Source organism: Thalia democratica, chromosome 3 (assembly GCF_965202585.1).
Source record: "Thalia democratica chromosome 3, ktThaDemo2.hap1.1, whole genome shotgun sequence".
Lineage (NCBI taxonomy): Eukaryota > Metazoa > Chordata > Thaliacea > Salpida > Salpidae > Thalia > Thalia democratica.
The window spans coordinates 46,690,392-46,705,435 of record NC_139167.1 but is presented as its reverse complement, the minus strand read 5'-3'; the positions used below and the strand labels follow the sequence as shown (position 1 = coordinate 46,705,435).

General features: G+C 24.1%; 1 protein-coding gene and 1 long non-coding RNA gene across 2 annotated transcripts; one reads left to right on the top strand and one right to left on the bottom strand.

The window, feature by feature from the left end:
- Positions 1-242: 242 nt before the first annotated feature.
- Positions 243-13,098, bottom strand: LOC145832319 (uncharacterized). The gene is made up of 5 exons (XR_014369726.1): positions 13,077-13,098; positions 9,726-9,826; positions 3,879-3,936; positions 3,509-3,547; positions 243-418 (listed from the first exon to the last, which is right to left on the bottom strand). It is a non-coding gene; the product is annotated as an uncharacterized LOC145832319 (long non-coding RNA).
- On the top strand, positions 9,755-13,217 carry LOC145832318 (retinoschisin-like). Its single transcript, XM_082939638.1, has 6 exons — positions 9,755-9,838; positions 10,497-10,560; positions 10,636-10,674; positions 11,751-11,909; positions 11,990-12,156; positions 13,080-13,217. The coding sequence occupies exons 1-6, from the start codon at positions 9,797-9,799 to the stop codon at positions 13,215-13,217; spliced, it is 609 nt and encodes a 202-aa protein (XP_082795764.1). The 5' UTR covers positions 9,755-9,796.
- The last annotated feature ends 1,827 nt before the right edge of the window (positions 13,218-15,044 follow it).

The following is a 15,044-nucleotide window of genomic DNA, read 5'->3' as shown; positions in this document are numbered from 1 at the left end:
AGTATGTCGCTTAAAACTGTGACACAAGTATTTTTTAAACAAATCTCAAATTGACTTGTAAAAAACTATTTTACAGAAAACTTTAGGTTTTTTTATAAATTTAAACCTTATGTATTTTTTACAAAAAATTGTTTACATCTCTTACTATATATTATAGGTGCTTTAACACTTTGTTTGTGTTAAAAAAATTATTTTAAAATCTTGCATAGTTGACTAGAAATTTTTTCATACAATTTTACTAGCTAATTAGTTTGTTTACTTTTGTCAGCTTCAGGTGCAGCCCATCCCCCAACTCCAGAATTGCTGTCAAGTCTAGCATGCCTATGACTGTGTGATTCTAAGTTCGCATAATAACCACTTGAACTTAATTGATAATCATTGATGTATCTGCTTTTTAATCCTCCCAAACATAAATTGTCTGTAGAATACAAGTTTAATTTTAACTTAGTATGAACAGAATTTAGTATTAAATTGTTGAAAACAGAGATAAAGGACATTTGAAGTATACACTGTAATTTATTTTTAATTGTAATTCCAAAAAGTAATTTATTTATTAGTACTTAAGATTTTAAAAGTATTATTTTTTAAAAGGACACTATGATTAGTTTTATTGAACAAAAGTTGTTTTTAATTATTACTCCTTAAACATATTAAATTTTATCGTTACATGTTTAACAACTATTTAGCTTTAACTTGGTAGTTTTTTGCTTATGTAAAACTGATTTTGATATTAGTTTTAATTTGAAAAAGCTTATATTTTTATTTGAAACAGCATGAAATTTTTTGTTAAGTATATTTGTCAAAGTTTGCAGATTCTTATCTTAAACTTGTGCAACAGAGAAAAGTTTAAAAAATTAATTTTTTAATGAAAACAGTTGCTTAGAATAATAAGCCCAGGCGTATCAACTTGTTTAAAATGTCAAAATAAAATTAATAAAATACTAAAAGTTAAAGTCTATATGTTAGCAGATTTTTTTTACTTTTGGATACTATTTTCTTACAACGGTAAATAGATAATTTTACCTTTATATGTATAATTTAATGGAAAAATTATTATCTAAAATAAAATACTACAAGTGTTTCATGTTACTTATAAAACTTAATTAAAAATTGATACTTAAAGCATGCTAAAACCATTTCTTTTGAACAATGTAAAAACTTATTTACTTAATCAAATTAGATACTTTACATGTTTATATATAATACATATGTATACTAGGGTAGTTATAAAAATGTGTCATTTGAGTTTTCAGCTATTAAAAATTTTATATTTAATATCAAAAAATTACCTTTTGCACAATTTTAGCTTATTAGAAAAAAAATTATGGACGCTATTTTTGCTTTTCTAAAATTAACCCAATGTAGACTCTATAAAACCTAAAAAATGCGACCTTAGAGTTTGTAGCTGAAAATAGTTTAACATATGGCAATTATCACTAAAACACATTGTGGTTAATTTAATACGATTTGAAAAAAGTTTTACGAAGCACTTCTACATTTTATGTTGACTAAACAAAGTTAAATTGTTTCGTTACAATAACAGTGGTTTAGTCTAGATTGCAGCATTTTCTATCTGGGCATTCTTTAGATTATTTTTTAAGATTACTGTTTTGCATAAAGTTCGGGAGACTCACAACTTTTTTTTATAGCATGCCAACGTAAAAAAATAGTTATAGATGTATATACTTTAACAGAAAATTAATTATTTAAAAAGTAAGCTGAGATAACTGTTTCAAGCAAACTTTTGTTAAAAAATCTCTTTTTCTAAGAAAATCAAAAAAAAAAACTTCATTTTTATGTTTAAAAATATTTTTGCCTTGTAGTATTACAATTCTAGACTTAGACAAGTATTCAAAATATGAAAAAAGTATTTTTTAAAACAGAAGGAAATTTGTTGTTATTAATTTTTTTTTAAATAATTTTCGTTTTCTTATGAGGAGCATAAATTTAAAAGTACTTATCTTTTTATTTTCATTTATAAAAATAAAGTTCAGTTATGGTAGAATTCACTTCTTTAAAGTTATTAACAAATCATGCGATAATTTATTTATCTATTCGAATGTAAAATTGTTTTTTCTAATCAATTAAAATTATTGAACAAAGTAAAAATAAAACCTCTAGCACAAAAAACTGATAAAATTAAACGCAAAAATATTTTAGCTTATTACATTTTTGCTTTCTTTAAAAAAGTTGTAACCTATCATACAAGCATTCAAATGTTTGCTATAAGTATTGATTATCTCCTTTTATAAGTTGATTTAAAGTTATATCTATTTATAGTTCTTATGTTACTAAACAAGTTTTTAAGTACATTTTTGTACACAAAGATCAGTTAACTTCCGTTTATTTGTTTTTTTCTTTCATTTCGTTTAACTAATTGTTTTATTACTAAAGATTTCAATATTTAAATGATAAAAAATTAAATCTAATAGCTCGTAAAAATTGTTATAAGTATGTACACCAGGTCCGTAGACCAAACTTTTTGAGCGCTTTTTTTATCGTTCAATAAACAATATACATTATGCACTTTTTTCTTGTTTTGTATATTTTTTTCACTTTAAAGTTAAAAAAAAAATCTAGCAGTGCCCACTTAAAACTTACTTCAGATCGACTTAAGTTGTGCACAATGTAAATCAATTTTTAGCTCAAAACTAGAGCATCATAATGTACATATATAAACTGATGATTTTTTTATCAAGTATATGCATACCTATAACTAAAGATTTAACTTTAACGAAAAACCATATAAAAAATAATTTAGTTGTATTATAAACTAAATACTACTTTACAAAAATAATTTGAGTAAAGAACTTGACTAACCAAACTTTTGGGAAAACAAATAGATCAAAGATTTTGTAAACTTACTTATAGAAAACATGAACTATTTATTAAATGGTTTGTTACTAATAGTCTAAAACATAACAATTTTATAAAAGTATTTTCTAAATAATCCTAAAATTAAACAATTTCATTATAACCTAGTCAAGATACTCAGTCATTAGATATAGACTTGTAATTATCAGCATTACCCTTAAACATGTGAAAATGATAAACCTATGTAACCCGTTGTTTATACTTCATTTATCTAATTTTAAAAAAGTAAAATGCATGTTAGAAAAACCTTTCCAAGATGACCTATTTAATGAAAAAAATAATTGTTTTAAACAAACAATCTAAGCTTACATACATTACAATAATGTTGAGCTTTATAAATAATTAAAGTTTATTAGTTTTAAAACAAGAAAAAACGTGCATTTTATGCATAGTTATAAAGTTCGATTAGTAGTCACAAATATACAATAAATTACATTTGTTTCAAAAGCTTTGAAAAAAACTATAATTTTATACTAATTTACATTTATACGAAACTATTAAAAAAAGAATTTAGTTTAAGATTTTAAGAACTAAACAAAGAATTTGAAAAAATATACTAATTTAATTCATTTAATTAAGTTATACTTTATTTAATTAAACAGCTAAGGTTAACATTAAAATTAGATTTACTTACTTTTTCGCATAATCCCCAAAATATCAGCAGCTCTTTTATCTAAAATAATCACTTTTTGCTTAAAAAAAAAACTAGTTATTGATCAAAATTATTACAAAGTTGATATTTTATTTGACAAGAAACATGTTATAAAAATACAAAGACTAAAAATAAAATTTTGTAATCTTTGTTAATTAGTTTCTGTAACTTAAATTTTGTTAATGTTAAATTTCTTGCTAAATCTTTTATTTTTAAAGCTTCAATAATATTTTGAACTATTTTGTTTGATTAAAGTTTATTAAGTGTATTGAAGCCTTATAATATTAATTATAAGTCATTTGTTAGAGCAAAAAAATCATAAAATATATTTATAAGAATAATTTAATTTTACTTTCAAGGTTTGCAACTCTGATTTCAAGATCTCTTATTTCCTCTTCGATTTTATCAGCCTTAAAAGAAGTTTAGTTATTGACATATTAAACGTTTTTGACTAAAACACACTAGTTTACAAAAAAAAAACTACTTAGTTGTTTTTATTTACTAAATATCTTTGTTTGCTTATTACTTAACGAAAAATATTGAAAACACTTGAAATAGTGATATGTTTAACTAATCATAAATATAGTTTGATTAATGTTTTATATATCTGTTTTAATTATGAAAATTGAACATAATGCATACTGAAAAATCAAAAACTAACGTTGACAGGTATATTACCAAGGAAACACGACAATAGCATAAAAAAAACAAGTATTTTCATTTTGAACGTAAATTTTTATACAACTAAAAAACTATTCTTGTCACAGAAGTTTATTTTTGTTTAATATCTTTTCTTAGATATCCTTATTTATAACTTTGGAAGAATAAAATTTAAAATATTAAAAATTATCAAAAATATATTTTATTTCTACTGACTTTTGAATTTTATTTTTAACAAGGTTTTGATTTTTTTAGGCTACTCTTTTGAGTAGAGTTTACTTAGTTGTTTAAGAATAAAATTTTAAAGAAGGTGTTCAAGTTTGAATATTAACATTATTTTAAATGTATATATACACATATATATATTATTTATTTGACTACATAAAAAAAATAGGTTTATACGACCGTTTCGTATATGAGATATGTAACTTCATATAGTTTCATTGACTATATGAGGTTACATATCTCATATAGTCAATATATATATATATAATAAAAAGGTTTATTTAAAGATTCAAAACTCAAAGGACTCGAGTTTCGTGACTATTCACTCATCAGCTTCAAAACGATGTTTTGAATTGATGTCATCCTTTTGAAGTTGATGAGTGAATAGTCACGAAACTCGAGTCCTTTGAGTTTTGCATCTTTAAATAAACCTTTTTATTAATAAAGCCCTCAAGGTGGGCTCAGTGTGAAAAATTTAATTTATTAAGTTAAATAACTTAATTCTATATATATATATAATTTATTGAAATGGCGATTTTAAAAATTCTGGTACATATGTTTCATAAAGCTTTAATTTTCCATAAAGCTTTAATCATCAGCCAGTTAAATTCAAAATAAAAAGCACTGTACTAAACAAAGATACAAAAGTTATGCAAAAAAACAAAAAACAGTATAACGTAATACTGTACATTACAAATACAGTGCTTTGTTTAGTACAGTGCTTTTTATTTTGAATTTAACTGGCTAATAATTAAAGCTTTATGAAAAATTAAAGCTTTATGAAACATATGTACCAGAATTTTTAAAATCGCCATTTCAATAAATTGTTTAAAAGCCATTCAAGTGGGCTCAGTAGAAGGTGTTTAAGTTTTAACATTAACCTTATTTCAATATATATATATATATATATATATATACAAAATTAGGCTATTATTCAAACTTAAACACCTTTTACAGAGCCCACTTGAAGGACTTTTAAATAATCTATTGGAAAAGTACGATTTGAAAAATACTAATACATATGTTTCATAAAGCTAAACGCTTTAATCATCAGCCAGTTTAATTAAAAATAAAAATCACTTTACTAAACATAGTTATACAAAAAAACAAAAAACACTATGACGTAATATTGAGAATTACAAAAATTCAGTACAAAAATCGATCTTCCATCTATCTAATCAAACAACTAAAATTCACAAAGATTATGAGATAAGTGACTATAAAATACTTCAAAATTTATTGAATTTTAAGACGAGCTTTTTATGTATGCATTAAAAAAGGAAGGTTGTTTAAATAAGAGGAGTTAGTTCATATCGTCTTGTCGACATATGAAAAAGCTCTTCTTAAAGTTCAATAAATTTTGAAGTATTTTATAGTCACTTATTTCATAGTCTTTGTGAATTTTAGTTTTTTGATTAGTTCGATGGAAGATTGATTTTTATACTTAATTTTTGTTATGCTCAATATTACGTCGTATTATTTTTTGTTTTTTTTTGTATAACTATGTTTGGTAAAGTGCTTTTTATTTTAAAATAAACTGGCTGATGATTAAAGTGTTTAGCTTTATAGAACATATGTACCAGTATATTTAAAATCTTACTTTTCCAATAAATTGTATATATATGTAGAAACAATTTGATTAACTTAATAAATTAAATTTTTCAACACAGAGCCCACCTTAAGGGCTTTTTTAATAAAAAAAGTTTATTACAAAGTGCAAAAACTTGCAAAACGCAAGATTCGTGCCTACGCACTCCTCAATTGCAAAAAAAGTTCAAAATTAAGTACAAAACAAAATACTCAAATGAAAGTTTAAAATTTAAATATAAGTGCATTATGACGTAATTTTTAAACTGCTAAAAATCATGCAAAGTGGCTTGTGCAAAAATTAACTTCTAAGTCGACAATAAACTGGCTAAAATTCATAAAACTTCAGTGAGTGACTACAAATTTGAACAGAGAATTGGATAAGGTAAAAAAATTAAAATAAATTGAAACTTTAATTAATATAAGGTGAAATTGAAACTTGTTAAACTTCAAAAGCGATTTTTTATATGTTTACAAGACGATACAAACTCGCTCTTTTTGTTTAGACAGCTCTTGTCTTTCAGTGCAGACACAACGGCTGTTGCTTCTTTGAGACACAGCCTACATATCGGGCTATTGCCGTCAGCTATAGGCTGTGCTCTTTTTATAACTTCCCAGGATATTTCAAAGTCAACGCCGCTGCGCTTTAAACCACAAACATATTTTGAAAGCTCAGTGTTATTTTATATTCATTTTAGTTTTCAGTGCCTTTAAAAGACTTTTTATGATTGGCATACCTGAATATGAACTGAGTCGAGCACAAGCCGATGTAGAACCTCGTCTCAACGCCAAAAAGTATATATATATATATATATATAATAAGGTTAATATTCAAACTTGAACACCTTCTACTGAGCCCACTTGAAGGGCTTTTAAATATGCTTTTTATTTTAAATTTGAACTGGCTGAAGATTAAAGACAATCTTTTCTGTCTTTATGAATCATATGTTCCAGTATTTTTAAAATCGTCATTTCAATAAATTATACATATATATATATATATTTACGTCACAATGTGTTTTTTTGTGTGGTTCTTTAAAAATCTTACTTTGTTCTTTATTTCGTTCTGAGGAGATGCATAAAGCATTGAAACTAAGTAAACAAATTGAAAATTAGTTGTTTTTTTTATATTATAAATATATATATATGTATATATATATGTACTTATTTGATTGTATAAAAAATAATATTAAAGACGACCGTTTCGTATATGAGATATAACCCTTTACTCCTTAGTAAGCTAAAGTTTATTACAATGTTAAACAAAAATTTGGAATTTTAAAATTTTATAATAAATATGACGTAGTAATAATAGACAGAGTTTACTGTACAGTAAGCCGAGTTTGAAAAAATACGCTGAACTTGTTAATTTATGCATTTTAGAAAGTTTGGAAAAGGTTATATTAGAAATTTTTTTTAAACTATTCGGTTTGCGGCTTAATTTTACTTTGTTTTAATATTTAGTTTTGCTAAAAAAGTATTTTTGGTAATGAATGCATATATTTTGTCTTTTGCTTTTCTTGTTTAGTGTTATGTTCTTGTCTGATTTATCGATTTCTATTTTTTCTAAGTTACAAAGTTTTCAGCCGAATTTAGTAATGAATTCTAGTTATGTCCTGTTTAATATTTCCCATTTAATGTAGTCTGTGTTGTTATCTTTTAAATTCCAAATGTAGTTCGCCAGCTCTGTTGTATGTCTTTTGTTAATACTGTTGAATGATGATTTGTGGTTTCTGTACCTTTGTTTGAAAGTATTTTCTGTGGATCCTAAGTAAATTCACAAATCATCATTCAAAATAATTAACAAAAGACATACAACAGTAAAATTAAGCCGCAAACACGAATATTAAAAAAAAAATTTCTAATATAACCTTTTCTAAACTTTCAAAAATGTATAAAGTAATAAGTTCAGCGTATTTTTTCAAACTTAGCTTACTGTACAATAAACTCTATTAATTATTACTACGTCATAATTATTATAAAACTTTCAAATTCCAACTTTTTGTTTAACATTGTAATAAACTTTAGCTTACTGAGGAGTATATGGGTTTTTATATCTCATATACGAAACGGTCGTCTTTACTATTGTTTTTTAAATAATCAATTAAATATTAAGCTCCATTTCAACTTGTCGAGCACTATCGACCAGAACTTTTTATAATATCTTTAGTATGTATATATATATATACATATATGTACACAAAATTTCTAAAACTAAAATAGTTTTAAAATAGCTAAAGTGTATCTTTTTAAAGAAAAAACTTTTTTTACAAAGTTTATACTTTTATCCTTTAAAGCTAGTTATAGAAAAGCATTAACACTTGTAAACTTTAATGTTAACCTAGTTTAAAATGAGTTAGACTTTATAAAATGTTATACTTAACTACTTTTTATTTATATACTTTTAATGTTATCTTAAAAGTTAAAAGAAATCTTAATAAGTTTTGTTAGATTTCATATGAGACTAACTAAAACCAAGTAAAAATTATAGATATGATGATTTTTTTTACAAAAAAAATTTTTGTATAAAATTGAAATTTAATTACTAAACATAAAAAAGGGCACCTTAAATATCAAGCTAAGTCCTAACAATATATAAAATATCAAAAAATTTAACTTATGGTTAATATAATTTGAAAAAACACTTTTTAAAATGTCTTATTCTGTCTAAATATAACTTTATAGTTGTAAGAATATTTTAGTAACCAATAGTAAACCGACTCGATAACCAAAAGGTTTTTTCATGCACTAGGTCCTTATACAATTTTTTTTAATGCTTTTCTAATAAACAATATGCATATAAGCTAATATTTAAGAAAATGAAACAAACTTATCTTTAAAGTTAGCTTGAAGCTATAAATATATATTAGTAAAAGTAATATTTTGAAGGTATAGAGTAAATTAGAGAAATTAAAACTAAACTTTGTTAACTTAATACACTAAAAAAAATTTAAAATGAGATAAAAAAACAACTTGAATAAAAATGATAAGTATAAAGTTTTGTAATTTATAGTTTTTAGCTAGCTGTAGATACTGTAAAAAGCTGTTTAGACTTTAGTTCATACATCTTTAAAAATTAAATCGTTAAAACTTTAACCATTCTGTTTACAAAAAATATTATAATGATTTGCTTCCTAAAATTTATTACTATCATTTCCAAAAAAAATTATTGCTAACAAGAACTTTCAAAATTTTAAGAGTTTATATAGTATTTTTAAGAAAAATAAATCGCCTTTGGCAAGTTCAACTTTTTTTTTATTTATGACATTTTACGAAAAAAGTAAAATTTTACATAAAAGTCTAACTTGATAAAAAAAATCATTACAGTACCTAGGTTTAGATCTCTTTAGTCAAGTTTTTAAAAAAATAAATACAAAAGATAAGGTAGAAACCAGAAAAAGTTAATGTTCGTATCAATTTTATTTCTTAAATCGTAATATTTAGAACTTTTACCTAAGATTTAATGACGAAAATTAAATTATTGAGAGAAAGATTTTTTTTATTAATTAAGTAAACTAATTCTATATTGAACTAAGAAGTTTTTAAGTAAAGTAGTTTATTACAAAATAAAATCAGGTTAACAAGAAAAATTTACTTTAAATGATTGTAGCACCAAAAGTTGTAAATAAGTTTAGAATAAATTACAATTAGAATATGATCTTTTTTTTTCAAAATATATTTAAAATATAACTTTTCGAGCATGTTTAGTGAAAAAAATCTCACAAACCCTGTCACCTTTATGGTTTGACATTTTTTAGGCATAGTTTCTAAATTTATTTTTGTTCAATTCTTTTTAAAATGAAGTTACTTTGTGGAGGAATTCTACTTCTGTTAATTGGAGTAAGTATGCATATGAATAACCTTAACTATTTAAAAGCTACGATGATAAAAAGTTTATTTACAAAAGAAAAATTAAGTAATATGTTTTCTGACTTTTAAGGAAGAAAAAAACATTACAAAATTACTACCTTTTTTATTATTACTGATTAAAATAATGAAATAACTTTCTATTAAAAATTTTTTGAAACTTTTTTATGATTATTTAAAAAAAAATAAAATCAGCCAGTAAGAAACAGTAGTCAACTAATTAGTTTCTACTTTTTTTTTCTAAAAATAAGTTGAATTAGTTAGTTTTTTTGTTTTGTGCTAAACACAGTACAAATAACTCAATCAAATATTTTTTAAATTAAGGGTATATACAATTAAAATAACATAAAATATTACAGAACGTAGATACTTCAAATAAAAAAAACTAATTGTTTAAATAATGCAGTAAACGTAATAGTCAAAAAAACATTATTAATTAAGTAAAAATCATTTTTAATAAATAAAACAAAAGGTAAATGAGTTCTTACTTTTAACTTACTTTAGGTTTGTTTAATTATACTTAATACCTTCAAAAAAATTTTTACCAATAAAGACCTCAATATTTAAAATAAAAATAAAATAAGTTGATAAAACTTTTTTGTAATTAGTAGGATAAACTTTGAATTTTTAGGTTGGAGCTTTGACAATAGAAGAAAGAAAAATTTTACTTGAACGCGAAATAGCTGTGTTAGAAGGTTTGCTAGTATTTTGCACAAAGTTTAAGTTTAAAAAAAACTTTATTTAATACTTAAAAAATAATTTTTTAACAGACTCAGGAGTAGGATCAGCCATTGGATTTTTCAGAAAAAGTTAGTTTGATACTATTTAGTCTTTGATGAAAATTAATTTATTTAATTATAATTTACTGTCTTTACATTGAAATTACACTAAAATTTAGTAAAGTTTTATCATGACTTTAAATAATAAGAGATATATACTGAACAATGTACGGTACGTACAAAAATAACTAAAGTATTAGTAACGTAGTACTGTAATTATTGATAAAATAAATTTTTGATGGTTAAAAATATGTGTAAAGAGAAAAACTCTATGAATGAGCAAAAATTAGATCAGCACTTTATATCACTTACTGTATCATTGATTGCAATAAAACCGTTACACAATAAAAAAAATTCAGTTTGACAAAAACGTAAGTTAGAAGTATAAATTACTCTACTGTAAAACTACTCAAAATTAAATTTTGTATTTAAATTTAAGTAAATAGCAATTTGGTTGATTGTAAACTTATATCTTAAATGTAAAAATATTTAGATTTTTTAGTATTTTAAAAAGTTTGATTTTTTTAACTAGCTAATAACTTTGTTTGTTTTAACTATAAACACTTGAACGTACAAACTCAAGGCGATGAATATAAAATAACATATTAGTTAAGGGTAAGTAGATAAAATTAACTAAAAAATATCTTGACTTCCTGACTATCTTTTCTGACACACTATGTGTAAACTCTGCTTCAGAAAATTTAATTTATATGCAATATGTTGCCTTTTTTGTACAAGTATAAAACTTAACATTTAGAATGTACCAGGTATAGTTAACTCCTTTACATATTATGATTATACCTTTGAAAAACAAGACTGTAGATTAAACAAGCAAATATACTAGTTGTTAAAAATAACATTTTAAACATTAAAAAAAATTTTTACTAAACAAAAATATTTTCATAGAGACTATTGCTATTTTATATAAAAATATTTTTTGTTTTTCAGAAGAATGTTAAAATTTAATATATATAAACTTACAGTTTGTGCTTTAATAAATAAAAAACCAAGTTAATCAATAAGGTATTGTAACTTATAACCGTTACTTTTGTTAAACATTTCATTTAGAAAAGCAATAACCCTATCAAAGGATCTATTTTGTATAGACAACTTATGCTTGGGAGGATTAAAAAGCAGATACATTAAAGATAGTCAAATAAGTTCAAGTAGTGTTTACGGTAACTTAGGCTCTCACAGTGCAATGCATGGTAGACTCGACAGTAATACTGGAGTTGGGGGTTGGTGTCCAGGTGAAGATGCCAAAGGTTGTCGATTATAAAAAAATATTTAATTAGACTTTTATCTTAGAATTGTTTAAAAAAAAACTAAATATTTCAAAATATAGTTGAAGGGGACCAATGGATTCAAGTTAATTTGTACAAACCTAAAACTGTTTATGGCGTGATGATACAAGGAAGAAGTCAAATTCAACAATGGGTTACTAAATTTAAAGTTCAGTACGGTGACAGCGTTAATAATTTAAAATATATTTCGATTGGGTCTAAACCATTGGTAAGTATTAATTTTATACTTTTCAAAATATATTCATAAACAAGTTTTTAGTTTATCTACTTTTTCACATTTAAAAATTTTTTTATCAATAGTAATTTGTTTTAAAAATTCATAATCAATAATAATATGTTGTATAATTGTTTTTAGTCATACTATAGGTTTGATTGTTAAAAAAAGTTAGAGATCCTTACTGTTTTAAAAGAGAAAAAAAATACTTTTAACTTTTTCAAAAATTTACTTGGCATGCTAAGTTTTGCTCAAAAAGCTCGTCAGTGGTTAAAAAAAATTGAATTCTGAAAAATTTTTATAAGTCATTGAAAATGATTTTTCATTAAATTAAGCAGTTTGTTAAAGTAGTGAGCAAAACAAAACTATAAAATAAAAAGTCAAAAAAAAATATTATCTTAAAGCGAAAGCTTTGTAACTAATGTAGTAATATTTAAGTAAATCTTAAACTTTTAAAAATAAGAACTGTAGATTAGGAGCTGTTAGACTCTAAAAAAACGTACGCATGTTCAAAGTTATTGTCCTAATTGAGTGAAACTTATGTTGATAATTAAACTTTTGAAAAATGAAAAATGTAAGCGTTTTTAGTCATGCCTTATCTTATGTTGGAAATTTAAAATGAAGATAATTTATATATATATAATGTTATTTGCCTCATTTTAAAGCAGTGTTATAAAACTCAGATAAATAATAAATCACAAAAAGAAACGACAACTATTCGTATTTTTATAACTTGAACGCTGTAGTAGATTTTGTTTATTGATTTCGAAGATAATGTTTAAAACTATTTTGGCTCATATATTTTTATTTATTTATAAGTCGTATAGCAATGTTTAGTTTCAATTAACGTTTTTAAAAATCTAAAAAAAAAGACATTAAGGCTTGTGTAAATTGTATAATCTTATTATACTTACTAGGTTTTCGATGGTGCAACTGATCCTAATACAGCTTATGCAAGAAGATTTCCTAAACCAATTGAAACTACATTTTTAAGAATTGTTGTTGACGAGTTTTATGAGTATCCTTGCTTACGATTTGACTTTCTTGAATGTTAAACTACGTTTATCAATAAAACTTATTAAAATGTAATAATAAAGAAATATTTGTATAAATTAATCAGTTATTTAGCAAGCGAGCATTTCTTTAAAAATTAGACCAAATACTTTTTAGTTATTATTTAACAATAGATTAGGAAAAGAAAATCAATTCAATAAGGAAATGATTATTTTTTAAATCAACAGTGTTTGTTTATTATAAAAAAATAATTATTCATGCAACGAAAATATTTTAAACTATTTTATTTCTTTTTAATACATCAAATTTCGTAGTTTTTACAGCTTTATAAACAACCTTGTAAAAAGTGAGTTAATAATTATTTAGAAAAAGTCAATATTTTACACACTTAATAAAACTATAAAAAATGACAATGAGCTTTTTTTTAACTATTAACAGTTTTTATTAATTTTAATCAAAAACAAAGTCAGAAGTCATTTCAGTTTGAAAATTTCTTGAACTTTTATTATCAAACTTACTCTTTATGTTTGTCATGCTCAAATCGCCATTAGCGGGGTTTTGCTTTTGATAATTAATAAATGGAAAGAACCGTTCTTTCCATGAAGAAAAACTGATAATCAAAATGATAAGGTTACCTAAAGAGTTTATACATCCTACAGTAGGCATAAGTTCTAGCCTTAAACTTCGGTTTTTAACTCTAGGCATCATAGCTACTGATAACATAGTTATATCGTTTATCAGAGTTAGAGCCATACATATAACCATGCGGCGAGCTATTTTGTGCAAGTCTTTATACTCAAAACCACGAAGAGAGTTTGTACGCTTTTGTCGTAAAACCTCCATTAAAACAAGAGAAATCAATGTCATTTTGGTAGTTAAGTCCATTACGTTTGTTAAAGTCATAATCATCTTTATCATAATATAAGTATCACATGGTAGTGTCCAGCCCAAAGTTTTCTGTTTTATTCCTTCTTTGGCTGCATGGGCTCCGAGGTTTAAGGAAGATGAAATAACAGATGTAATAGCAGCTACGTTGCCAATAATATAAGAAACAGTTTTACGATTGGATTCGCCTCTACCTCTGAAAATCGTTCTTAGTTGCAGCCAGACACTCAGTTGAACAATACATCGACTTATGGCACCAAAAAACGTCGATGTTATCACAAACGACAAGTTAAAGATTAGGTTTTCGAAGTCTTGAGAACTTAAAACTCCGAAAACAAGCACCGAAAGCTGTAGAAGTACTGCTATTGAAGATGTCATTACAAGCTTGTCGTATACCACAACGTCTCCTGAACCTCGTCGCTCCTTTTTACAAAAAGTAATCGAGGCTATCGTAATGTAAATGACACAGAAGACTAACGGAACTGATATTGAAATGGCGAAACCCATTGAGATTCAACAGCTTGAAATTAAGTTATTTTTTCTAATTGAAATCCTTTTTAGTAAATATATACTTTTAGTTCTAAACTGAACAATTATAATTTTCAAATTATTTAGAGCCCTATTTTGCGAAACGTTGTCATATAATAAAATGTGAAAATCCTTGCATAAGACTTTAAAAGTATGTTTTAATAATTCATTGTTTTTAAAACGTATTATATTTTTTCTAATTACGCCTCACGGCTGTTCATGTCCGTAGGAATTTTAAATTAATTCAAATACATTTTATTTAAGTAACAGCAGTGTAACGTACTTAGTTAAAAACATCTTTTAAACATTCGTTTCACTAAAATAAAATTAAATCACAGTAAAAATGGATCTATATAAACATATCTGTTTTATAATTTTATTTATGTAAAAGAAGATAGAATATTAAAAGAAAACTAAACTGGTATGAAGAATTTATAGATAACATACTTGTAAAA

Excerpts from the sequence above, each read along its gene's own strand:
- LOC145832318 (XM_082939638.1), top strand. The coding sequence starts at position 9,797 with ATGAAGTTACTTTGTGGAGGAATTCTACTTCTGTTAATTGGA. Across the intron at positions 9,839-10,496 it reads TTCTACTTCTGTTAATTGGA|GTTGGAGCTTTGACAATAGA; the intron begins GTAAGTATGCAT and ends TTGAATTTTTAG. Across the intron at positions 11,910-11,989 it reads TCCAGGTGAAGATGCCAAAG|TTGAAGGGGACCAATGGATT; the intron begins GTTGTCGATTAT and ends TTCAAAATATAG.